Source organism: Corvus kubaryi, unplaced genomic scaffold (assembly GCF_017639235.1).
Source record: "Corvus kubaryi isolate FWS band 111438036 unplaced genomic scaffold, C.kubaryi_AGA036_p1.0 37334, whole genome shotgun sequence".
Taxonomy (NCBI): domain Eukaryota; kingdom Metazoa; phylum Chordata; class Aves; order Passeriformes; family Corvidae; genus Corvus; species Corvus kubaryi.
In genome coordinates, this window is record NW_024581108.1 from 17,345,756 (window position 1) to 17,370,905 (window position 25,150).

At 39.0% G+C, this 25,150-nt stretch overlaps 1 protein-coding gene across 8 annotated transcripts in view; it reads left to right on the forward strand.

Moving 5' to 3' along the window:
- Positions 1 to 25,150, forward strand: part of MAST2 (microtubule associated serine/threonine kinase 2) — a 190,399-nt gene that overhangs the window by 81,192 nt on the left and 84,057 nt on the right. For 5 of the 8 annotated variants that reach the window (XM_042030587.1, XM_042030588.1, XM_042030589.1 and 2 more), the window contains one exon: positions 444 to 475. In XM_042030587.1, coding sequence (XP_041886521.1) covers positions 444 to 475 — 32 coding nt within the window. Of the gene's footprint in view, positions 1 to 443; positions 476 to 6,865; positions 7,072 to 9,007; positions 9,215 to 24,391; positions 24,492 to 25,150 lie in introns of those variants that run through there. The other 3 variants (XM_042030595.1, XM_042030591.1, XM_042030592.1) reach the window with 3 other exon arrangements.

The window sequence follows — 25,150 nt, forward strand, 5'->3', positions numbered from 1 at the left end:
AAACATAACTTTGATCTTCTCCATTGCATTAATTCTTTCTTTTGGTGAGAGTGTGAGATCATACCACAGCAGCTGCAGGCACACCACGTTCCACACTTCTGGAAGTGGTTCGGTCTGATGCTGATGAGGTATGTAGGACAGAATTAATTACTGCCTTATCTGTGCTCAGGCTTGAATTTCAAAGTTATGTTTGCTCTGTTGAGTGCTTATGATTTTTTGACTACAAAGGCAGTGATTATTTAAGCAAAATGAGCAACTTTTGTACCCCAGACTGTGCATTGTGAATGTGCAGCAGCAGAGCTGTGCAGTTCTACACTGAGCATGCGCTGGGAAATGGCCAGCTCTTTATTTATTCAACCTCAGTCATTTATTGATAAATAAATTAGTAATATATAGTAAAAAATAAAATTAACTCAAGGTTTTCATTCTTATTTTTTTTCCAGAAAGAGCTCAGTCTCCCCAGAAGAGGAAGCTTGTAAGTATAATTATTCTTTATTCATCCCTTGGTTTGTTTTGAACATATATAGCTGTTCAGTTGTGGAAGTAGTTTAGATGGGCAGATGCTCTGTTTTCTCTGTTAGCATTTTCAAGAATCTGTCATGGGCTTGGAAACAGCTAGCTTGGATTTCTCTGAGACTGAAGCCTCTATTCATTTCCTTAAGTGTAGTAGGAAGAGCAGTGGCAGTGTAAGCTTACTTCTAATTACCAGCTTGAGCTGATCCTGATATGGAAGTAGCTGCAGTGTTGAGTGTTGCCACTGTGACATCGCTGAAGTGACTCCAGAGAAGTCACTGATTATTTATGTGATATGGACAACTTTGATCACTGCTCTTCAAACAATCTGTTGACAGAAGTCTAAGCACACAGCTCCCGGGCCACCCAGGTCAGGTGTTTGTGGAGCAGGCAGCCTGATAGAGGTATCTCAATAAAGTAGCACATGTCAGGAAAAGTAGGCTTTTAAAACTGTGATTTAAACAAACAGCAGTTTTTTAAAATGCATTATGATGCTTAAAGAATTTTAGCGAACTAACTTGTGTTTCAGTTGTATTATTAGAGCTTAGCTTCTGCTATGCTTACAGATTTATGGTGGAAAAAATTGCATTATTGATCGCATTATATAAAAGAGAAAGCTTTTGTACTGCCTGCTATTGCATTATGATCTAAAATTGTTTCCCAAAGCTTGTGGACTGCAGACATGAAGCTCACAAAAGCTTATAACCTTTCTTCCTCAGGTTTCTGGTTCTAATGAGAAATAATTTTTAGTTCTTTCAATGTAAGCTATCCCCTTTGTATGAGAAACAGTGTTTAGAAAATGCTGTGTAGAGCCAGTGATTCAGGGCTGAACAATACAGAGGATCAAAAGGTCTTTTTTTAAAAGTGGAGCATGACCAGACCTTTTTGTTTAGTTCATATGACAATGATAAACCAGTCAGGGAGTTATTTAAAGAACATGAAGCACTGACTGGCTTTGGTTTTTTTAAACCAGTATGCCTCAAAGGCTGGCTTAACGAGATTTGAGAGATTTCTAAGACAGGTGGTGTTCATCATTTGAAGATTATGAAGGTTCTTTGATCAAATAGTGGAGCAGTGAGTTACCAGTAAGTTTTTTGTTTAATGTAACTTAGATATTTTTGCACAAAACTTTTGGAATTGAAATTGAGAATGCCAGAGATATTCCAGCTCTTTCCAGCCTGGAGGTGGGTATGACACAAGACTACTCGTGTATTTTCATTTGAGGTGTCTGAAATACAAATGAAGTGCTTCAAATGTGTAGTGTTTTAGTTACTGGTAACTAAACCAAGTGACTGAATATTTTATTTCTGTATTACTTAACTCCTGCAATTTTCATTACTTCACTTTAGTTTTCTTCCACAAGTGAGTGCCTTTTAAGCTGTCATTATGTGAAGAAATTTAGCAACCTGTGTCAAGAAGATCCAGGCCATAAATTTTAAGCACAAGGTTGCAGCTCTTAGTGAGACTAAAAATCTATGAAGAATTGAAATGTCTTAGTTGCCTCTGTTATCTAGCTGATTATTTGATGGTAGTTTCTGGAATTACAGATTCTAAAGTCACGTACCAGGTGTAGTCAAGAACCAAATGGTATCTTGTTGTTTGAGAAGTTTAACTGTTCATGAAGTCAGTAGTGCATTGTGGCTGATGTAGAGCTGTATGATGCTGTACAGGCTCACTGAAAAGGGTCTTGTGGAGTTGATCTACATGATTTTGCGTATCCCAATATCAGAGTGCTTACTTGATTAAAAATATCCTCTTAGTTTTTGAATTAGAAGTTAAAGAAATTTGTATCAAGGGAATAATTATAATATATGCATGTAAGAGAAGGTAAAAATACACATATACTATGTATAAATTTGTTCAACTATTCTGTCAAAAAGAATGGCATTACCGCTATAGGCAGTTCTCAGTTCTTCTGGAGGATTTTCCTCTGCCCGAATCAACTTAACAGTGAAGCTCATAAGCAAAAATAAATTCTGAAAATAAAATTTATTCTGAAAAGTGCTGTGGCTGATGAGTAGGGATAGTTATGGGTGTAGCCCATGTCCTGACTTATTGACTGTCAGTCACTGGCTTTTGTTCACTGACAGAAGCAGAAGCAGGAATGGACAGGAGGATGAAGTGCCTGGCTTGGAGCCAGGAACCCTCAAGAGGTGCATCCGTTTTCTGCACAAACTCCAGCCTTTGTAGCAGTTCAGTAGCAGTTGTATTATATACAAACGTCAGCCACTCAGCATTTTTTGTGTGCTAGTCTGGAGGTTGGGATGCACTTACCACTGAAAAAATCATATTTGGGGGAGGAAGGAATTATTTTCCAGCCTGCCAGAAACAGAATGAGGACTTGACTATGGCTGCTGGTTTGCTGATTGCTTTGCTGGATTGTTGAGTAGAAAGATTTTAGCCTTTGGATTAGCTCAGGTATTTGTCATTGCTGAATGGAAAAGGATGAGCTATTCCTGACAATGCTTCTAAACTTTTTCTTTGTTTGACTCTCAATGCTTCATATTTCCTGGGTCAGTATGAGTAATCTCTATTTTATTGCAGGAACTGATTGTAGGCAGAGACAACAACAGTTGCTGTGCTTGTTTGTGCTAAGGAAAAGGAGTGGAGTTACATGTTTCACTGTACTTGTCAGGAGAACATGAGAAATTTTGTCACCTAAAGAAGGTCTTGGGGGGAAGCTGAAGAGAATAAATGGTGGGATGGAGCCTGTGAAGTCTGTTGATGAGTGTTGATGACTGTTTCCGTATTAGCAGAAGGAAACACAGGCACACTGTAAAGGATGGCTTTGCACTTGGATATCTTGCAATCTTAATTTTGAAATACTCAGCACAGAGTGAGCAGACATGTAAAACAGATGGGGGAATTGTATGCAGGGTGACATTAAGAGAAATGCCTGATAATTTAGATACCATTTTGTTGTTAATGTGCTTAAAGTGTTTGTGTTTCTATAGGGGGTTATGTTTAATGCACTAAAGGAAATTATATTCAGCTGAGTTGTAGGCTGCTAAGAGATTGAATAGTTAGAGAACAGGAATAAGTAGTTATATTTTGTCTCTGGTGTGGTTCAATAATCAGAGTTCAAAGTTTTTCTTTAATGAATTATGCATATAAATGTATTGGTTATGTTTTCCCCCATGCTTTGTTCACAAAAGAAATAATTACCGTTCATGAATATTTTCTTTAGTTTCAAATAGCGAATGTGGAGTGATAGACTCAAACTTTGATCTCCAGCCTATTAGTTGAAGTAGTTTAATTATTTTCAGCCATTATCCTGTTCTGTTCTCTGTACAGAGATCAGTTTTTGTATTGTTGGCTGCAGCTTTCACATGGTTTTGATGTGCACCTGCACGTGAATCGCACTAGAGACGTTCCAGACCTGAAAGGACAAAGGTGGGGACTTTGCAGCAGGAGCATCCCGTGGTGAAGCACCTCTGTGTGTTCATGTGTTTAAGAGCAGTTCAGCACCCAGAAGATCAGGTTGAAAACTGCATTTCACTGTGGCTGCAGGATGCACAGCACCAGCCTGGAGCTCACTATTGCTTCTGCTTGCCTCCTTGGCTGATCAGTAGTCACTAAATCCAGCTGGGGTTGCCCTTGAGCCATCAGGTTTCTTGTTTAGTACCCCAATAATAAAAAATTAATAATGAATTCATTTCTTTATAGCATGAACCTTATTGACCTGTTCAGGCTTTTTAATGAAAAATGTGGGTTTATATTTGAAATCCTCATGGTTTCTAAGCCAGGGTTTATGGTGTGGGTTGCTGTAATTTTTGTGCTGTCTAAATGCAAAATTTTCTAAAAAGAAAATATGGCTTTCCCATATTATATCCAAATTTGAAAAGAGTAATTTTCTCAGCAAACTAAATTTGCTAAACCAGTTTCTAACTTCAGCTGTAAGTTTTTTCATGGTAATTATTTCTTGCTATCAACCATCTGTATCAAATATACTTTTAAAGTCTGTATACAAATGGAAAAAGAAAATGGAGGCATAAGAAACATGAAAAAATAATTTTAATCCCGGGTATATCCAGTAAAAATACACATTTATATGAACCAAATCTTACAGACTGCTGTTTTGGTGGTGATTGGTGCTGGTAAAGAGTAATATTTACCTGAAGTTTTTATGTCTATCTCTGAAACATGGTAACATAAAAGTGCTTGTTAAAGACATGTACAAGCCTTTTATGGTGGTCTTTATCCTTCTAATTACTTTTTAAGGCAGCTTATGTCCCCTGTGGGACTTGTTTTCTCTCATTCTCTTCCTCCTTCTCTACACTACTATTCTGCTTATAAACCTCTGAAGATTCTTAGTTTCTGCTACCATATACATTTCTGAGGGGGTTTCATCAAACAAGTCTTCATCATAATTTGTTAAACTTACCCCCAGCTTCCTGACAGTAAAATAACACACAAACACACCAAGGAATTTCTTTGGGGGGCATGTGGGGAACTACCTGTGTTCTTTTTAATGTTTAGACCTTGGAAACAATAAGAAGTTTGATGGCAGGAAAGAAAATTTCTGGCCTTTAGTACTGGTTTATGTTTTCATTCTGCCATGCTCAGGTGCTGTGGGAATTTCCCCTGTATCTGCAGAGAAATGGAGTATATAATTCAGTTTCTGCTCGTCTTGGCGGGTGAGTGTTTGTGCTGGTGATGGATCGATGCCGTTTCCCTGCCAGGAGCAAGTGCCATTGTCCCAAGAGTGGGAAAGCCAAAGTGCAGGAAGTGGATGAAAAATGGTTCTGAAAAGGAGTAGGGAATTTTGCTGCTTTTGCTCTCTGTTCTGATTAGGATCTGAAAATAAAGTAAGAAATAATGCCTCCAGTGAATTCATTCTGCTTGTGGTGCTTTATAGAGATGGGGAGAGAAAGAGGTGCTCTTTTCTGACCACCCCATCCTTCTCTGAGTGTATGGAAGCAGCAGCTCACAAGCAGAAGCAGTAGGTCAAAAATAACCCGCTGCTCTTAAGCTGATCCATGGGGCTGGTTCTGGAGGTGGAACGTGCCCAATTATTCTTATAGGGCTCTACAGCAGTGCTGCTATTTGTGTATTAGGCTTTAAAAATAATTTGAAAGCATTCTTTCTCTAAAAGAAATGATCTGGTGAATCAGGAGTATTTTAGTGTTCTGTATAGAATGTAATCTCAGAGACAAAGAATTTATGGAGGTTTTCATCAAGGATTTAAAAGTGGAAAAAGTACTTTGCACAGTTTTTATTGTCAAGTTTCCACTACTTAATCCAGACTCTCATTTAATAAGTACAATAGAATTATATGTAGCATACCAAATTTGTAATTTTTGTTGCTTGCTGTGCTGTCTTACGCCAGAGGCACAGTGTGGGGGGCAGGGGCTCTGGCTGTGTAAGGAACAGCCACCCTTCCTCCTGAGCCTGGCACTCTGTTCTCCTGGCTGTAGAGAGGTTGGGATTTTGTAGTGTGGGACTGTGACTGGAATCATGGAAGGGTCTCAAGATAGGAGTTGTCATGTGGAATTTGACTTGGTTGATGAGTACTTGTGAATGGCAGCCTAAATACAGCCTATCAAGCATATATATGGAAATTTTGGGGGAGAAAGTGACATTCTTACGAATAGACATTTAAAAAATCTTGAACATAATTTGGGGCAGTTATATTAATAGCACAAAATTGATTTTGAGCTGACTGAAGTTGCTGTTTGCAAGCAGAACTGCTTGCAGCGTAAGGGGAACTTTGCCTCCTAGTGAAGGTGTGTTCCCCCTTCCTCCCCTCCAGCATCCGGCTCCCCAGGCTGCTGCTCTTTTTTCAGTGCTGGAATCCATAAAGTTTGTGGCTGGAACACAGTTTGGGAGTTACGGGAAGATGTTTTAAGATGCAAGGGGATTGATTTCTCAACAAGGGCTGGTTCACGTGTCCGCGCCGGCCGGGAGCAGCTGCTCCTCTCCCGCCGCTGAGGGCTCTGCCAGGCTTTGGGTGGGAGCGCTGCCTCTGTTCCTGTCGCCGTGCGAGTTTCCAAGCTGCTCCGTCATATTCCTGCCAGAATCCTTTCAAGTGTGCCATCGCTCCCTTTGGCTTTCCGCGCTCCCTTTGGTTTGGTGAGGAGGGCTGCTCCTGCTCCTGGAAGCCCGGGAGTTGGTGGCTGATTGGCGGCGTGCTCGCCCGGAGCGTGGCGGGACCGTGTTGCTGGCGGTGTGACAGCTCAGATGGCCCCTCTGTGTCCTGGGCTTGTCGGCACCTTCCTTTCCTTCTGGTGGGCTCCGTTTCCTTTTGCCGGATGCTGTGAATAGGCTCGCAGAAGATTTTATAATCTGAATTGTTCTTTTTTTATAAATAATTAGGTTTTTGACATGAGCTGTGTGATTAACCTGGACCATTACTGAGCTCCCGAGGTCTCTCTGACACTGGGGGTATATGAAGAGCTTGGAATTGCACTGATTGTTCTGTGCTCTGCGTTGGAGTGATAACAGTGGCCTCTCCTTCCCAGCTCTAAGCTTCTTATGCTGGGAAGAGGCATATCAGTGTATCAGCACAATGATGAAGCGGAGGAAGCAGAGGCTTGGAGCCCCATCTCTGCGGATCCAGTAAGGACTGTTGTGAAAAATAAATTGCACTTGATCATTTCAAATTGAAGCTATGAAGAAAAACTGGCCAAAATTTTCTGTGGCCAATAGACAGTGCTTTGATTTGTTAGACCTTTCTTTACCTGTCATGCTTACTCGTCTGTACACGAAATTTCATTTTGGAAGCTTTAACATTTTAGTTTTGTGGAGTAATAACCATGAAGTATAGCCAAAAAAAGCAATGTTTAAATGTTTTTAACTGGGATACACTGTGGTTAGGTTTTGTCCCAAGCATTAGTGTAGTAAAACTGAATGTTTGTAACTCTGTGTTTCTAGTTTGATTATTCTTCAGATTTAAAAAGTACTTTTAGTAATCTGTCAGAAAGCTGTCACAGTGTTAAAATCTCCAGAAACCTTTGCTATCTTCTAGAATTAAGAACACTATTGAAAACTTCTGGATTTGAAACAAGAAGTCTCTACTTACATTGCCACATATATTTCCACAAATGGAATTTTAACAAGCATTTCCTTTTTAATGCTTGTGTCCTTTATAAATGCTTTGAAATCTACTAATGGAAACTTCTATTTATGATGTTCGTAATTATATTTATTATTTCTGTTAGGTAAAATTAAGGAAATTGTATATTTAATACTGTGTTCATAAGTAGAGGAGGTGAAAAGAATCTTTCGTGTAGTCAGTGGAAAGAGGAGGCAGGGTAAGAGGCAGGCTTAACCTTTTCTGTCTGCAAACTGTGAAGCTCATCAGGTGTTTAAGCAGTGGGGAGGATTTCCAGTATGTAAAGGTTGCTTAACTGATAAGTATGTGGATTCATCAAAAAATTTAAAGCTAGGAGCATGGACAAACATGCTTGCCTTCAGGACTTTTAAGTGTAAAATATCTGAATTCTAAACAAAACTGAAGCATGCCTCAAATTTCCATTTTGCTCACTTTTATGTTTAAATATGGTAAATAGAAACTTTTTTTCAGCCCTCAGTCAAAAATCCAAGTTACAGGTGTAAGAATACAGTGGCACTAATTTGTATTTTAAGGCATAAGCACACTTTGTAATACCAATAATTGTAAGTTAACTTTTACTTTATTTCTAGTGAAGGACATCTCATCGTGTATAGTTCACTAAAGTAGGTGTTAGAACCTCTGCTCTGTGTTTATGTTCAAGTCTGTTTGCAGCTTTTTGAAAAGCAGCTACTTTGAGACCTTTTCTGTGCCCTGTGTGAATACAAGTGTGCATTGGCTGCTGACCCTGCAAAAGCAGGATAGTTCACAGAGCTGAGCACAGAGCTGGGCAGCAGCACCCTCAGCTGCAATCCTGATGCTACCGTGGATGTGCTGTGGACATGCCACTAAACCTCTTCATGCCTCAGTTTCCCCACTGCTAAAATTAGAATAAAGCCATTTGCAGTGCTGCTTTCAGGCTTAATTAGTTGTTGCTCTAAAACAACTGCCACTGCTAAATGTTGTTTTCTAGTTAATGGTTTGTGTAATTCCTATTTTCACAGTTGCGTGTTTTGGTTATTGCCACAGCCGTGGCATGGAACCATGGCTCCCAAATTGTGAAGGCAGTGATACAAATGGTCTATGTTTTGCTGCTGGTGCTGTTATCAATTTGTTCTTTTTTTCTCAATTAAATGTTTTAGATTAGAGATTGACAACGGTGTGTATTCCAGAAAGCCTAGAAATCACTGCAAGAAGGGATTTGGATAATTCCAGATTGGAGGATTTTTGTAGTGGAAAAATAACATTGAATAGACATTAAATTGACTGAAAAATACATTTTGGTTTGGATGATAATGGAAAGGAATAACTTTTGACCACTTAGTTTATTGCATTTGTTTAGAAGATATAACTTGTATTTTGGAATTATCTTTTTTCTCTTTATTGAAACAGAAGTTGTGATACTGACCCTGATTTTTTTTTTCTACTGTGGTACCTTGTCAGAATCTCCTCTACTTTGTACTCCCACTGCCGAGGAAATGATGTTCATCAGCACATGTTCTCTCCTACATCTGCTCCAGGTCTGCAGCATCTTAAATTCCCTTTTAGTGCTGACTGTGCACTTGTCACTTCTCCTCTAGTATTTTACCTGAACTCACAAGCCCAGAGCAATCCATCTAGTCCGTGCTACAGCCATCCTTTCCAGTGGAGGTAAGGAGAGGTATCAACTAGGAGTTTCTAACGGTTTGGTGTTGGCATAACCATCTCTGAAATTAACAACTTTACAGTTCAAGAGAATAACATCTAACAGAAAGAAACAGCTTCCTAGTCACAACTTACTTCCAGCCATTTATTGTTCAAGTTGATGTTGCTTACTGAGACAAATTTTTTGTAGTTCGTGTGTACGCCCTATGTAGATAAAATGGATTAAGGAATGGAAACCTGTCTGATGGTGTGTGCCTGCCAGTTCCTGGTGGTACATTGTGTTAGCACATGTGCAACTTGTACTGTGCAGCAGAGGAGCCCTCGTAGGCATGTCTGGTGTCACGAAAACCAACTTTAAACAGCCTGAAGTGGGGTCCTTAAAAACCCCTGTCTAAACCGTGGGTCTGTGCTAAATACTCCACCCTGTTCTATTCACTGGAAATCCACTCCACTTTCTTGCAGAGGCTGGCAGGCTGAAGTCTCCAAGCACAGGGTATGCAAAGGATAAGGAGTAGAATCAAGCCTGTTGTTAGCTGGCTTGGGTGAAGGATACAAGAGTTTCTAAACCAAAAATAGCCCAAACCAACTCCGTTTGTATTAAAGCACTTAACAGCTCAACTGATACATTCTCCCTTCAGGATTAGCTCTTGCTCCTCATTGTGCTCTTGTGGGACAAGCACAGTCATCAGCAACCCCAGTGCAAACCTTCAGCCTCTTCACTAAGAGGAAATTTCACCAACTCTAAGGGGAACAGTCCCAGGCAAAGGCTCACACACGCTGGAGATCTTTGCGTGTGCGATTATGAAACCAGAGCTCAGTGGTACCTACTTAAAACTTGAGCCAGCATAGCACCAGAGGGCTGGTTTTGGAGTTCACATGCTGCAGGGTGGATGTGGCTGGTCAAATTTCAGTTACTCATCAGGTGGTAATGCAATAGCCCCTGAATCTAGATGTTATTTCAGAGGGAGGTTGCTCTTGCTGGCCAGCTCTGGTAGGACTAGCCAGAAAACGTGAAGTTGAACTATTTTAGGCTTCTGCTGCTCTAATGCAGAGTAATGTATATGACATCTGTTGAGTGGAAATCAGGTTGTCAGCAGGGGAGAGGGACGTTGCATGTGTCTGTTCTTGTTGTGCATGGCCATGGAGAGAGGCTTGCCCAGCATCTGCTGCTTTCCCTGCACGTTGGGCAGCAATTGGTGACAATTCTTAATAAGGTGCTCACTTTGGCAGCAGCTGGGGAAAGTGAAGGACAGCAGCTACAGAGCAGTCTCCTAATGTTTCAATGTCATTGCCATCAATCTAATTTTAAATGAATTTTTATTATTTAAAGGCTGGTATTGGGTAATGTTCCTTTAAACAAGGGTGATTAAACTCGATTAAATACGGTTTAGCCTTGGGGCTAATTAACAGACTGGTAAGTGGCAATTAATATCAAGATTAGATTATTGTTAAAGTCAATTGAGACTTTTTGGAGATGAGAGCTGATGATTATTGATTATTTTCAAAAGCCTTTTTGGTACTTACTGCTTTTTCTTCCTCTGAGAAACTTTCAATTTTCAGGGTTCTGACATGGGTCAGTGAATAATTTTCTCTTTAAAACAGTTCATATAAAAGTCTTAATGGCAAGCTTTGTTCCACTGTTACTATGGACTCCTTGATAATAATATTTTTCCCATATGGGGACCTTCCAGCCATCTGCTCTTCAAATACTGAATGGTTGATGATTCACAGATACATGGTTCTGTGAAAGAGCTTTGGTCGACTATAATAAGTTTTTATTTTCATCGTTGTTGCTTTCACCTGTGCAGCTCTTGATCCTGTTTTATCCTGTCTTTCTTTGTTGTAGTTTTGTTTACTTGGTTACGGTGCCAGTGATAGCCATTCCTGCTTGCTTAGAGCAAAGGTTCATCTTGGCAAGTCACCACTGTCATTGATCTACTCAGCTTAACACCTCAGGTTAGCCAGGCAGTGATTCATTTCCATGGCTATGCAAGGAACTGCTGGAAAATATAACAAGAAAAACTTGTGCCTTCACGTTAAACCTTCCTTACTTTTTACCTTTGGTGTATTGCATTTGCAAGAATTTGCACAGATTTTCCCTCCTTCCCTATGTTTCATGGTGCCATTGATAATTTTATGTCGACAGATGAACGACTGTTGGTGCATCTGATGTCAAGACAGATGGCATGGAAGTTCATGGCTTCTGAAAGAATTAATCTAATTAAGATTGAAAATATTTTATACATAACCTTTGAACAAATGAAAATAATGTAAACCTTTCAAAAGAGTAAAAGGAAATATGGTCTGATTACAATAAAAACAAATTGATAACAGGTGGAATAAGACTGCTATAGTTGATGGAAATGTGGGTTGGAATTAAGGTCATACATCTTTAGGAAGAAAAGAGAATTATGTCCACAGTTGAACAAGTGCTGAGTCTTGTCTTTGGAATCTGGCTTGCACTCTTCTGGGGGTAACAGGAAAGTCAAATTACTGAAGAAGAAAATGGGGCCATGTTTCACAGCTGGTCCTCTTTATGAGCTGGCAGATCTTTGTGCACTCATATTTGTCCTTTAATTTAATCAAAATATGAATTTACAACATTTTTTGATCTCGAGTTGCTTAAGAGATGTCATGAATTGATTGTTCTAACTTGGAAGTGATGAACCGTGAGATTAAAGGCGAGTGCAATTACCCCCGTTCCAGAAAATGTTACATTCTGTGTAACACCCTCAGCAAGATATGAGACGTTTTTAGTAATTCTGGAAACAGTTTCATTTGTTTGTGGTAAGAAGGATAAAAGTGTTCAGGTGCTGTTTTTCTGGCATCTCTTGAGCGCTGCAGCTGAGGTGAAGTCTCAGTGGAAATTTGCTTCAATTTCCTACCAAACCAAGGGAAGAGTTGGCTTCAGCTGGATCATTCAAGGGGCATTTTCTCATGCTATTTCAATTTCATGAATTCATGCCAGTTGTGGAACATGTTCTTATAGGGATGTATGGTGGAGGTTATTTTTATAGGAATGTTTTCCCTTGGAAATTTTAGCTTTAATGAAGTCTATTGGAAATAGCTATTAATTTTTTTTATAGCTTTGCAGAATAGTTTAATAGAATTTTTTCTTAGGCTGTACAAAATCTGGTCACCATTTGTGGATGTGATGGTGACCAGACCCTTGCTGTCTTATTTAAGCAAAACAAAATGAGAAACCTAATGTTGCTCCAAAATAGTCTTTAAGCACGCTACATAATTACTTGATCAGTGTGTAATTACAACATTATGAGTTTTATATAATTAGGATTTTATGGACATCTGTGATAAAATTTAAGAATATATTAATTTATTTACATAAAAAGCCTATTCTAGGAAACAAGCCTTTAATCAATAACTGTGGTAAGTAACAAGAATATATTATACATAGGCATTCAGCAAATGTCCTGGAGGGTTGCCTGCCTTTATTTAGAGCCTTTTTTGTACAAGCTGTTGCAATAGATGAGGGGAGACCTATATTTAGAGCTATGGCTTGTTTGGGTGTATGAGTGAGGTTGGGTGGGCAGTGTCCTGGGCGAGTCTGCTCGATTGCAGTGAATCCAGTGGGCTTTCCAGATTTGCAGGGTGCTGGTCAGCAAACCCTCACCAAAGGGTGGGGATGGAGGCATCCACCTTCTTGGAATGGGTCTCCTGTTAGACCGTGGCTCTTTTTCTTGTGAATGAGGATGGCTGGTGTGCCTCGATGAGAAGTGTTGTAACTCCAGTCCTGCTGCTTCCAGGCAGATGCAGAAATCCCTTCCATAGAATAAGGATGTATTCTTGCCACACACATCCCCAGATCACCTGTGGTTTGGGTTTTGAAGACTGCATATATTTTACAACATCAGGGCAGCAGCTGTAAAAAGAAGTTCCTTATTTTTAGGGAAGATCAAAAACATTTCAGAATTCAGCCTTGATAAGTTTCTTTATTTTGAAATACCTCAAGGCTTATCAAAAGTTGTTGATGGTTTCCTATGTTTGCTTAAATTTTGCTTAGTGTAAAGTCACTTGATATGATACAGGTTTTAAGAGTTTGGGGTTTTTTTAGTTAGAAATTCCTCTGACAAATGTTGGAGGATTAATGAAGAGGCCTATATTCAGTTTGAATGACATTTGGAAATTGTTCTGGTTTTGCAAGTAAGTGTTATCCTCCTGGTTTAGTGCTTAATTTGGTACAGGTTCTGCTTTCTTAAATGTGCTAAATAATTGGTCAGAGTTGACTGCAAGACAGCATAATGTCACTTTTGGAAACAGTGTAGATCAGCAATTCAAGAATAATGAGAAACAGAACAACTTTGTGGATATATCATTATGCATAATGTGAAATGATGAATTTTGAGTAGGTAAGCTTTTGGCAACTGAATTCTAATCTACATCTCACATTGAATGAATGAGTTTCCCAGAATTAATTTCTTTTTTAATGGAAATTTTTTTCCTTATTCCTTTTCTTTTGTACTGGTTATTATTCTTGGGAGTCGTTTTTCCCATCTAAGAAACTACATGGGAGGGACACACTGGTGATACCTGAAATGTGAGAGGCTCAGATAACTTCTTGTGTGTCTTGGACTGATGGGAAGCTGTTTGTTTACTTTAGTATGGTTGGGAATATTGAGGCATGGTGACATGAATGGTGTAATTTTTTCATGTGAAGGCATTATATAAATGAAAAAATCCCTGCATCCTGCCTGGAGCTGCAGTAGCAGAAGAGTTAAACCCTGGGGTTTGGAGCCCGAGGTGTGAATTCTTGTCTCCTTCCAGGCTCGCCATTTGGCTGCCTTCCCTGGGACCACTTGTAAATCATAACCTGGTGGTTTGACCTGGGAAATTGGAGGCTCCCAGAGGGGAGCTTGTACTTGTGACTTTAGAAGTTGGAGGGCTTTACTGTTTGTTGGCCATTTCACCTATAAACCATATAAGGTTATCGTTCATGACTGGTTTTTCTGTAGAATCGTGTTTGAAGGATGTGATCTGCTGGTGCACCTGTGTATGAGCTGACTCATTTACCACCCCTGCCCTGTTCAGAGTTCGGGATGGTTGGGACAAGTCAGCAACAGAGCTCAGAAGGTTCTTAACTGTTTTTTCTATACTGAAGCCTTTCTTTTTCTGTCCTTATCCTCAAATAACAGTGAGTTCCTCAAACGACAGTGGTGTGCTCAGTTCTCCATAAAATTTTTCTTTCCAAGTAGTCTCTCCTTCAAAGACCTTTTGATCTTAAATATGGATACAGAAACAACCAGAGCACTGAAAGTTTCCTGGCAAGGGAATAGTTCTGAGAAAGAAATACAAATTCTTAACCAGACAGTCATACGTTTATTATTGTTGATAGACAGTGCCATGCATTATCCAAGATTTGTTTTTAATTGCACTCTGAGGCAACCAGGGGCTATTTTTAGTTTTAATTTGGAAAATCAGTGAGTGTGCAAAGGGCCCTCTTAATGTCCTGTGCTGAAGTACCAATAGTAAAGATGTACTAACAGCAAGTACCTGATGTCACCTTCACGGTGTGGAGCTGGGGGAAAACAGAGGTTATTTTACACAGCTGTGTGTGTCAGCCCAAGACTGTTCCTGCCCATGAGCAGCAGGTTCCTCTCCACTGCGTTTCCTTAAAAAATTGCTTTTTGAAGACAAGTGTTACAGTTTTAATTTAGTTAGATAAACCATTTAGTGGATCAATATTAACCTGAAAACTTAAGGATAGTTCAGAATATAAAGAAGGAAAGAGGATCTCCAGGTAACTTTTCAGCAATTTTTGGAATGGTGTCCCATTTCAGCTGTGTCTCACTACCCTGAGCTATGGTGAACTTTTGTCTCAAATTTATGCTCTTGTTTGAATATTCATAACTACCATGCCAGAGGGCCTGCAGAGCTTCATCTGCTGTAAATGGACCCACTCATGCTCTGTTTCTACAGGCTGCATCTGTGCTCCCCTTTTCTTCAGCATCTCTCTATTCCTGTTTTTGTTCATTCATCTCAAATACGCTTCTTTTATAAGTTCTCTCTTCCCCTCATTTATCTCCTGAAATTTTGCTACTTTGGCTAGTTGTTATTATTCTGTCATTCAATCCCTTGTGTGGTACTTGAGAGCATAATCTTCTAACCTAGTTTACATTACACTGTCATTATGAATTATTAATGTTCTAAAATAAAATCTTCAAACCGTAATCTTTGCTGTGGTGAAAGAGCTCTGTGTGCTTTTGTTTCCTTCCTGTTCTCCCTGTCCTTTCCTTTCTTCAGACCTTTAGGTCTTTAGCGCAGGGATGTTATTGATCCGGCCGTCTGGGAAAGACTTGCTGTGCACTGAGAATTGCATTGTCACATCTCTGGGCTGAGATGGGCATTTATTTATATAAACACTAAAGAAGCCATTTTTGGAAGTAGTTCTTTTGATTCTCATCAAAGACATGCTCCACAAGTAGAAGTGATAATGTGTGTTTGGGTTATAACTTGCCTGACAAGGGGTGAATATTATTTTTGTACACTTTTATTACATTTCTGTTTCTGTTCCTGAGATACTCACTTTTATTTGTGAGCAGATGAGAAATTTAAAATAGTAGAAAAGGTCAACTTATAATTCTCAGAAAATTTTTAGGGCAAAATTTTCCACATAAAGAAATCTTGTCAAAGTCCCTATTAGCTTTTCTCCACACTTCAATTTAATGCAGCTGCTTGCCCATTCTGCTTCCAAGAGACTGGAAGATTCCAGAATCATTAAATGTCCAATTTTCCGAGTGAATCAACCCACAAATATTGACCAGGAGTGTTCCTTTAAAGTCACGAGTGTCTGCATTGCCCTTGCAGAGAACTTGCAGTTAGTTTGAGCAAAATGCAGTTGATTAGAGCTGCGTTTGTCTTTGGCATGGAGGAGCAGCCCGTGGCGACGTGTCCCGGCCTGCGCCCCATGGCTGAGTGCGCGCAGCCTCCGCTCGTGGCAAGATGGATCACAAAACTGGGACCTGTCGCTTCTGCAACTTCCCCCTTCTTGTCAAAAACAAGGGCAGCTGCAGACTCGGCCGCAGGACGCCGCAGTCGGTGTTTTACATCGTGCTCTTGTAAGTGGTCGCTAATGGGAGAAGTATTTCTTGGTTTCGGAGTTGTGCTTTCTCTGCAGGAAGGGTGTTCTCCGGACACGCAGGTGGTGTTGGTTTGCACGCGTGATCTGTGCTCTCTCTGCTCCTGTGTTTGTTTAGAAGCCTGTGTGTTGTACTAAATACTTTGGCCAGCTGGAAATAAGATTTGCTTTTCTTACTGGCTGCATTTTAATAGGTAATGCAGAAAATGTTTGTTACAAAATATTTTTAAAAATTGCTTATATTTTTTCTTAAATATTAATTTTTTTTCTTTTCTTTTTCTCATCTGTAAAATCTATATAATGCTACATCTAATAAAAATTTGGAAGAAAATAAATACAAGATGAATATTCCCATTTATCAACACTTTCTCTTTTTCTTTACATATGAGATGGCTTAAAAGGTCATTGGTGAGATTGGTTATGAAAGTAATTTATTTTAAAACCAAGCAATTTTGTTATATATTTTTGTTTCTAGCTAGATTATTTTGATTTATTTGTGCCATTTTTAATGTTACAGTAGAGTATAGTAAGATTTAGTATTGCAAACTGACAAATTTTGGTTTTAGTATTTCAACATGAGTGTTTCTCTGGAGACTGCAGAAATCATTAAGAGTTCCATATCTGTCCATTCCGTACTTTATTTCAAAGCTGAGAATTCAGTTTGAGTCAATTTATCTTAATTTATTAAATCTGCATCTGTTTTCTAACATTTATGTCTCCACTTATATGTAGGTAGACACACGTTAGAAGTCATATATAAAATAAATGTCTTCATTCAAGACCTTCTAAATAATACGTGTATTTTAGGAAACCTTGGTTTTGTAATGCATCACCTGTGTGGGTTTCTCAGAATTACTGTAGAACAGTGATAGAGTTGTATCAATCTGTAGTTATTTAAAAATATGTGGTCCAGGCTTATGTTGGATCTGGTTTTATGTTAAATATTTTTCTGAGGTTCACAACCTGGAGCAGTTTGTTTGCCTGACAGTTGATGATATCTTATCACAGTTTTCCCAGACTTTAAGATTAAAAGCTAAGCTTTTGCTGTGAAGGTTCATAGTATTCCAGAGGCATGGCTAAAATAGGGGCCAATTTCTGTTAAAAATTCATGTCCAAATAAGGATGTAATCTGCCTTAAAACTAGATAAACTTTTAATCCTTTTTTTGTGTGTGTGTGTCTACTAGCACCCCTGATGTTTCCCAAGCATGGTTTTGATTTCTCATGTCTCTTCTGTACCATGCTTATTTTGTAAAGTCTATTCTTATCCCATGCTCTAACTTCATTAAGAATTTATGCTTGAAAATGTAAAATTCATCCTCTTCGTCTGTTCATTACATTAGCATTCCCCTTGCTCCCAGAATAACTCTTCTTAGCCAACGTCCTACAAAATAAGCTTTTTGTCTCAGAAAAGCCGTGGTAAATGCAAGGGCTTTACAATATCCTTAACATTTCAGCTGAGCCTAAGTGTGTTAACCAGGGAGAGAGGAAACAAGCTGTGGAGTGGAACGTCCTGCACCGGAGATTTGGGTTGGAGCAAACAACCTGAATTATACTGAGAAACAAATCAGATGCCAGAGCTTGTTTCAGAGTTCAGGCTTGATTTGGTCTTCTGAGTAATATGCTGTGGAACAGGTGACAGCACTCCCTGCTCGCTGCTCGCCACGTGTGCCCTGAGCCCGGGGGCACCATGGTGATCCTTGGCACAGGCTGCTGCCCTGGGATGCGCGCTGGGGGTTTGTGGGCTTGCATAGATGAGAGGAGCCCTTTTTGCTTTTGTGAGCCAGTAATTGAGAGCTGAGTAACTCAAAGCCCTCTAATTCACCCACTGAAATACAGCTCAGTTCCCTCTCTTTGTTGTTTGCTTTGTTCATTTTACCTTAATTACTTGCCTGTTGTCTTGGTTTAGTTTTAGCCATCCACTGGTATTTCTTCTTCAGTCCTCACTCCCTGCAAAGACACAAAGTGTGCCAGCCACCTTTGCTGCTGCTCTTACCCTAGTTTGTCCTTTAAGCTCTGCCCTGTAGCTTCTCTGTAAAATGGGGGGAATAACACCTGCTTTTTCAAATCTGCTTTGCTGACATAGTTTTGTTGGAATGGTTATGGACCATGTGTGTCAAGGACTGTGTGCTACAGCTCTTTGGGATATATACAAAACCTATGTTACAGGAGAATTAGCTATAGCCTGGTGGTGTTACTCAAGTACAGGGAGTCAGAGGTGGAAAAATTCTGCAAAGAGCTGAAGTGCTGTACTTCTTCATGGAGAGGCTGCTACAGGCTAGAGTGGCAGGAGAAGAGATTAAGTTATCTTCCTGTTTGCAAATCCAGTCGCACAGTGAATTCATTAAGAGTGTATTACAGGTTAAAAAGGAAGCTTTAAGTGCTTTGGGATAAATAATACATGACAAAGATGAGGAGATGCTATGGTGGCAAGAGGAGGCTCAATCTGTGTTTTCCTTTGGATAAATTTTGGCTGATGAAGAGGAGGGAGAACCTTTGGATGAGGATGTTGGGGTTACAGCAGCACTCTGTGGTGCTGTGTTTTTTGCAAGTGCTATTGAATATCCTTAACTACATTTTGGATAAAACATTAGAAGATTTCTGTGTAAATAGGAAGTGACATTTTCAGATCTGATTTTCAATATTGTTGTTTTTCAAATAACATTTCTCAATTTTTATGGCATTTGAATCACATATGGAGGTTACATTTGATTAAATTGGACAACTGACATTTGAATCGCACATGAAGAAGGCAGGGCTAAGGAAAGAACGCTAGAACTAGTAACTTATTTAAAGAGGATAATTGACCTTTCCATGGCATCTGAGCCCAATTGTCAAGTCTGTGAGTTTGAAATGATGTTAAGCTTATGTTATATTGGAGTTGCTGAACGTCTTACTACTGTTACTTGGGAAAGGACAGCGTTATGTGGAATATTAACATACTAATAAGTGATATTTTTGTAAATAAAAATACAAAGAAAGAATATTTCTTATTATATATTCATAGGATTTGGGGCACAGTTAACTTGGTGTTTTAGCACTACTCACTTCTTATCACTAGTAGTGTTTTCACTTAGAAGATACGAATTGTGATGATGGAGCTGTAGTCGGCATCTTCTCTATCTGAGTGAGTACAATTTTGTGAGAGTTGTTTTAGACTGAAATCAGAGCAGTTGCTTGTGCTTAACTGTGCAGTGATATTGTAGTGCATTAGATAGCATTTCGGGCTGTCCACTAGGATGGCAACCCCTGTTAGTTCAGTAACTGTGCTCGATTAAAGTTACATGAGGAGTTGGCAGCTTCCATGCAGGTGCAGTGCCTGATAGCTGCTCCAGTAAACGTTTCTGATCCTTTGAATCATTAACCAGTGCAGTCACTAGGATGTTCCCTGCATAGGGAAGGCACACCAGAGGGAAGTTTAGTTGTTCTTCACCCCCAAAGCCCTTGGCCATCAGCTCTTTTTTTAATCTCATGTAGATATGTCTTTCGGAGCCCTTTTATACAGAGATAGCAGTTGAAATCCATGGGAGCCACTGTAGTAAAAGAGAATTACTCTTTAGTTTTGGGGTGGTGACTTGGTGATTTCTGCCCCAAAAGGAAGAAATCTCTGGTTTTATAACCTAGAAAATGATAGAAAAGTGAATCTTGAAGATACATTCAACCTAATGTTTTCTGTCAGACTGTTACTTAGGAGTCTTGCGATTGCAGGCAGCTCAAAGACAGTCTGTTCTTCACTTGCGTAGGTCACTGTTCAAATAATAATGATGCCCCAAATAGCTCAAAACATGTCTCCCATGTAATTTTTTTTTTAAAGGAACCTTCCTTTTTTTTTTTTTTTTAAGCATAAAGGAAGAACTTTCTCCTTTCTCTCTATTGAAAGACCAAAGTTTTCTGCTGGAGTTTTTGCACCTTACACACTTTTCACTGTATGGTGATACAGAGCAGATAACTCTTCACCTGCGTTAGCTTATGCTGAATTGTAGTAGTGATGCCATGAAGATTTTTTGCCTTTTCTTTTATACCCCTGTTACACCTTTTTTACAGCTTCTGTATTCTTAGTGCTTTTTGCCTACATTCTTGGACTTGTTTGTCAAGCTGAGAGACTAAACATTTCAGAAGCTTTGTAGCTAGGGATCAGTGTGCCTCAGACCCCAAGGTCCTCTCCAGAACACATTCTGTAAACTAAGATAGAACCAGCCAGGAGAAGGCTCCTTGGGGAGGGGGGCCTCACTCGAGCCTCTCATTGGGGAATTTTTGATAGCTATGTAATTAGTAAAACCTATAATGTTATACCAGATCTTTTGGGGGTGTGCATTTCGGTGCATTTGACCTGGACGTGTGCACCTAAGGATCCTTAAAATAAAAACCAAGGTAAAATCCCTTTTCCCATTCTAACCATGTTTGATTCTTGATTTTAAGACCAGGAAAAGGCATCAGTAGAACAATTTTCTGTGCTTGTTGGATATACAATTTAAAGTTTAAAATAAAGTCAGTATGCTCTTTATAGAGATAGGATGTATCTTCTCCAAAGAATTTGGATTTGCTTGCAAAATGGTTTTAATATCTGGGTATTTCTAGTGAATAATTTGTGGGTTTGAGTCTAATGACTGTTTAAAAAAGTTATGTCTGAAAGTATCATGTTCTTATGTGAAGTGTAATACAATGTAACCATTCAAGTGATGGACTAATTAGCAAGAGTAGGTTTTTCCCAGTTTGTATTTCAGCTGGTTTCCATTGTAAGTTTTCCTTTACCACAGTGTAACTCATGAAATTCATCTTCATTTGAAAACTACTGCTCTATTACATGGTTCATCCTGGTTGAAGTGTTTAAAAATATAATCAATATTTTGTGGAAACTTCTCTTGATACATAGTCGACTTAAAATGTAGTCAGTCATAGGAGTTTTGATCTTTGGGATATTATTTTTCAAAATTACCTCATTGAGCCTCTTGGTATTGCTTCACACTTTTCAGGGAGTTCGGCTTACTTCTAAAATGACAGATTTTATTTAAAAGAAGATGATCTTATGCCAAGGAAATTTATTTAATGATAAATGTAGCTGCTATAAAAAAGTCCAGAAAGCAATGGGTTTCATGTGGACTGTTTGCTTAATTGCATTCTCATTTAATGTCAGGCTTAATTAATGTCCTACTTTGGTAAAGGTAAAGATGAGAAATTGGGGAAGTCATTGACATTGACTATTTATAACTGTCCAGTGGATGCAGTGTCATTAGGAGGGCCCTAGAAACTGTGCATTTGGTTGACAGAGAAATACTCCATCATCACAGGAGCTGCTGAAATGTTCTGCAGGTGGTCTTTTCTGAGGACAAGTTGGGCATAAAGTGGAGAAGGTGCATTAGGAAGATTGATGGAGACTAAATATCCTGAAAGGCGAGTTGGGGAATGTTATAAAGGAAGAAGTTTCTCTAGGCTTGGAATAACTCAGGGTCTGGAATTCACAAAGACATTTTAATGTTATTATGAGTTAAATAAAATAGAAAACTCATCTTGTAACCTACTTGTGTGAGTGTGTTGTTGACATGTTTTCTCATATACAGATATGGTATATTTTGAATTAGTGAGAAATTTCTGGCCCAAATTTTCCAAAACGTTTTGCTGATTGTGCAGAGGCAGTTCCTTCCAAGGATTTCAGTTGTCATTGTAGATGTGAGAAAATCCTTATGCTTCCTATATTTGTTGCTACTAAAGACAATTCTGCAAATGTTGACACTGTCATATTTTAAGACGTGACTTATTTTAAAAGCTTTTTGACAGTTTGTGTTCTTCTGTTTTTCTAGCAAAAACACTGCATCTCCAAGTGTGGTGTCTTCACTTGTTTTGGGTACTCTGAACTTCTCAGGAGTCTCTGGGTCCCAAAATGAGTGCTTTGCAGGCGCTGATTTGCAGGATTAGAGTTTGTTACTTCCATGTGGAACAGGCATTTTGAAAAGCAGGAATATAAAGTGTTAAACTTCTGCTGGTTTTGAACTAGTGTTACGTAATTCTCAAAGTGCTTTTTGCGGTTCTTGGGTAAAAGCTCTGCAGAATCATGTTAAATGGCAAGATGGGTGGATGGATGGGTTTCTGATGATAGCAAACATCCCATCCCCATCCCTGCTTGGGGTGCCCTGTGTTCCCCAGGATCAGCAGAGTATGGACAAGGTTTAGCTGGATTAACATTGCTGTAGGGCTGTCAGTCACTGATGCCCATGGAGAAGTGTTCTCCTAAAATGGCTTCTCCTTTTTGTGTCCTTCCTGCAAGAGATGTGAAAATGCTGCTGCTGAGTACAGTGATAATGAGTGATACGTGTTCAACTACAGAATTTTCAATCATTTTTGAAAAAAGCATGACTAATACAGATTTAGGGGTGTTAGCTGATTGTGATCTTATTTGCTAACTATAAGCAGTCAGGAATTTATTTCTGTTGTGATAGGTTTATTTTGTTAGTTAGCTGAACACTTTTTTCCCACTTGCTCATGAATTTCAATTCACGTTTTAGCTGACAGAGTAAGATTTTCATACCTTTTCAAAACCAGAGTTTATTGGAATTGGAAGGTCACATAATATCCTGAATATAATTCTAAAAGGCTAGTGTTCAGTTTCAACTTGATTGGTACATGATATTATGTGGACACAAAAATGAATGTGTTTACTCTTTCTCATCAGTAGTAGAGAGTGGCAGAGTTTGGTTTGGTTGTACTTTTAACTTTGTGAAATAAAACCACTTTGTGATTCAGATTAATTTTGTAAAAATGTTTAAAAGCACTCGAAAAGATGGTTGTGTTGTGCAGAGATTCTAAAAATCCCATTTGCCCATTTTGAAGCCCAGATGGAAGGGAATACTTTGCCCAATCAGATACTGCGATTCTTGATAAATGTATGTATTAAAAATATGTCATTATTTAATGGAAAATTATGAAGACCATCTAATTCTTCCATGAGATTGTGTGGAAAGCTAAAGTGAATCTAGTGGGATTTCTTTCTCCCAGACATTTTTGTGTATTTTTTTTAGAGCTGTATTGTGCTTGGAAGGCTGTGCCAGCTGTTGATTGTCATCTTTCTCATGTCTGTGATAAAAAGCCACTCAAGAAGGCTGAAATATGAGAACGTCATTAGCTTTCCTACTGGCAGAAGTGCTTAAAAAAGCCACAATAGAAAGAAAATAGATTGCATACTGAAATTAAGAAAAAAAAAAAGGCAGCTCCAGCGAGGTTTTGTTTAGACCCCGGAAAAAGCAAAAACATGGCAAGAGGCTTCTACAGGCACAAAGGGGAGCAGTGAACTTGTGGCTGATGTGCAAGGGGGTGTGTAGGAAACCTCTGATGTGCATCACACGAATCCTGCTTGCGTTTTGTTGTCAGAATTCAGCTGGTTGAGTTGTTTTTGGGCACCAGGTGCTACGTAGGAGTTTGTGTTTCCTGTGACTGACGTGGATGTGGTGTGGCTGACTTCAGGGGGAGAATGGATTTCTGGTTTTAAACTGATCTTAGGAAGCATTAGAAGCTTTTTTTTTTTTTTTTAAATGAAAAATCCACTTGGGTTACTAAAGATGAAAGATGGGATTTGTTTAAAGGTGGAAGATTAATTAAGAAAATAAGCAAAATGCCCCTGATGTGCCTCACGTAGTTAGGAAAAGAAGAGCCACCATGTCAGAATAAAAACACAAACTAGGCAGTCAGTGGTGCTTTCTGTGCAGACACAGCTTAAACCCCTGTGTTATCCAGGATTGCAAACAGTGCCCAGTTATGGTTTTGAAAATATTCAAAATATTTTGTTTGTAATTAGGTGAACACAGAGAGATGTATAGAAAGCATGTATGTTGTATATTCAGCAAACTCCAGGTTTAAAGGGCATATATTAGGAGGAGAATAAATATCTCATTTTGCACTGCCTCCTAAGGTGGAGGGCGGGAGGCAGGGATGGAGCAGGGAGAAAACAGAGGCAGTGGAAACAGCAGCAATATGTACGCTTGCCTGCCTGTCTCACATTAATGGAACAGCTTGCAAGGTCTACAGGGAATTTGCATTGGCTCTGTCACTGGTATTATTTAGTTCCTTATTTATTGCTAGTGGCTTGATTGTGCTGTATTTTCCCAGCAATGAAAGCTTTTAAAGATCATGTCTGACTCCTTTTGGACAGTGCTGTCCAATTTCTCTCTGCCTGCTACCAGCATGTTGAGACGATCCAAAAGGTAATCTAAGGATTTTGCGAGTAATTCTTTGATGTTTTTCTAAGCTACTTGTTTTAATACTGTTTAGTCTTGCTTTTTTTCCCGTTTTAACAGATTGAATCATATTCCTAGTACGTTAGATATGATTTCTTAATTTCTGAATGATTTGTAATTGTATTCATTATAAAAATCATACTGTGCAGATCCACCGATTGTCCTTTTTAAAGATATTTATTTAAATGCATTGTTCCTTCTCATACTATGTGAATGTGATAAGGGGTTTGTTCCTACAAAATGATGGATAGATGCTTACTGGGAGCAAGCTGCTTTATTATTTGAAGTAGCAAAACAGTATTATGTTGAAAGAGGCAGCACCGTGAAAGACTTGCAAATATTTTGACTTACAGCACTTACAGTCTTCACAGAGATATGCATAACCTTAAATTTTAAATAATGCTTAATACATTTAACATCTTTTTTTATTAGAGATGTGAATATGTTAATGTAGCAGTTAATAGGATGAGTGTTTGTATTTACACTGTTCTCTGGATTTTGCTAAAATCCCATTGAAGTGTGTGAACTAATGAATGGTATCGGATCTGATGCAGTACAGGGGTGTCCCTTCAAGACTGGGAAATATCAACATAATTATCGCTCATCAGGTGCTCTGTGGAGCTTAA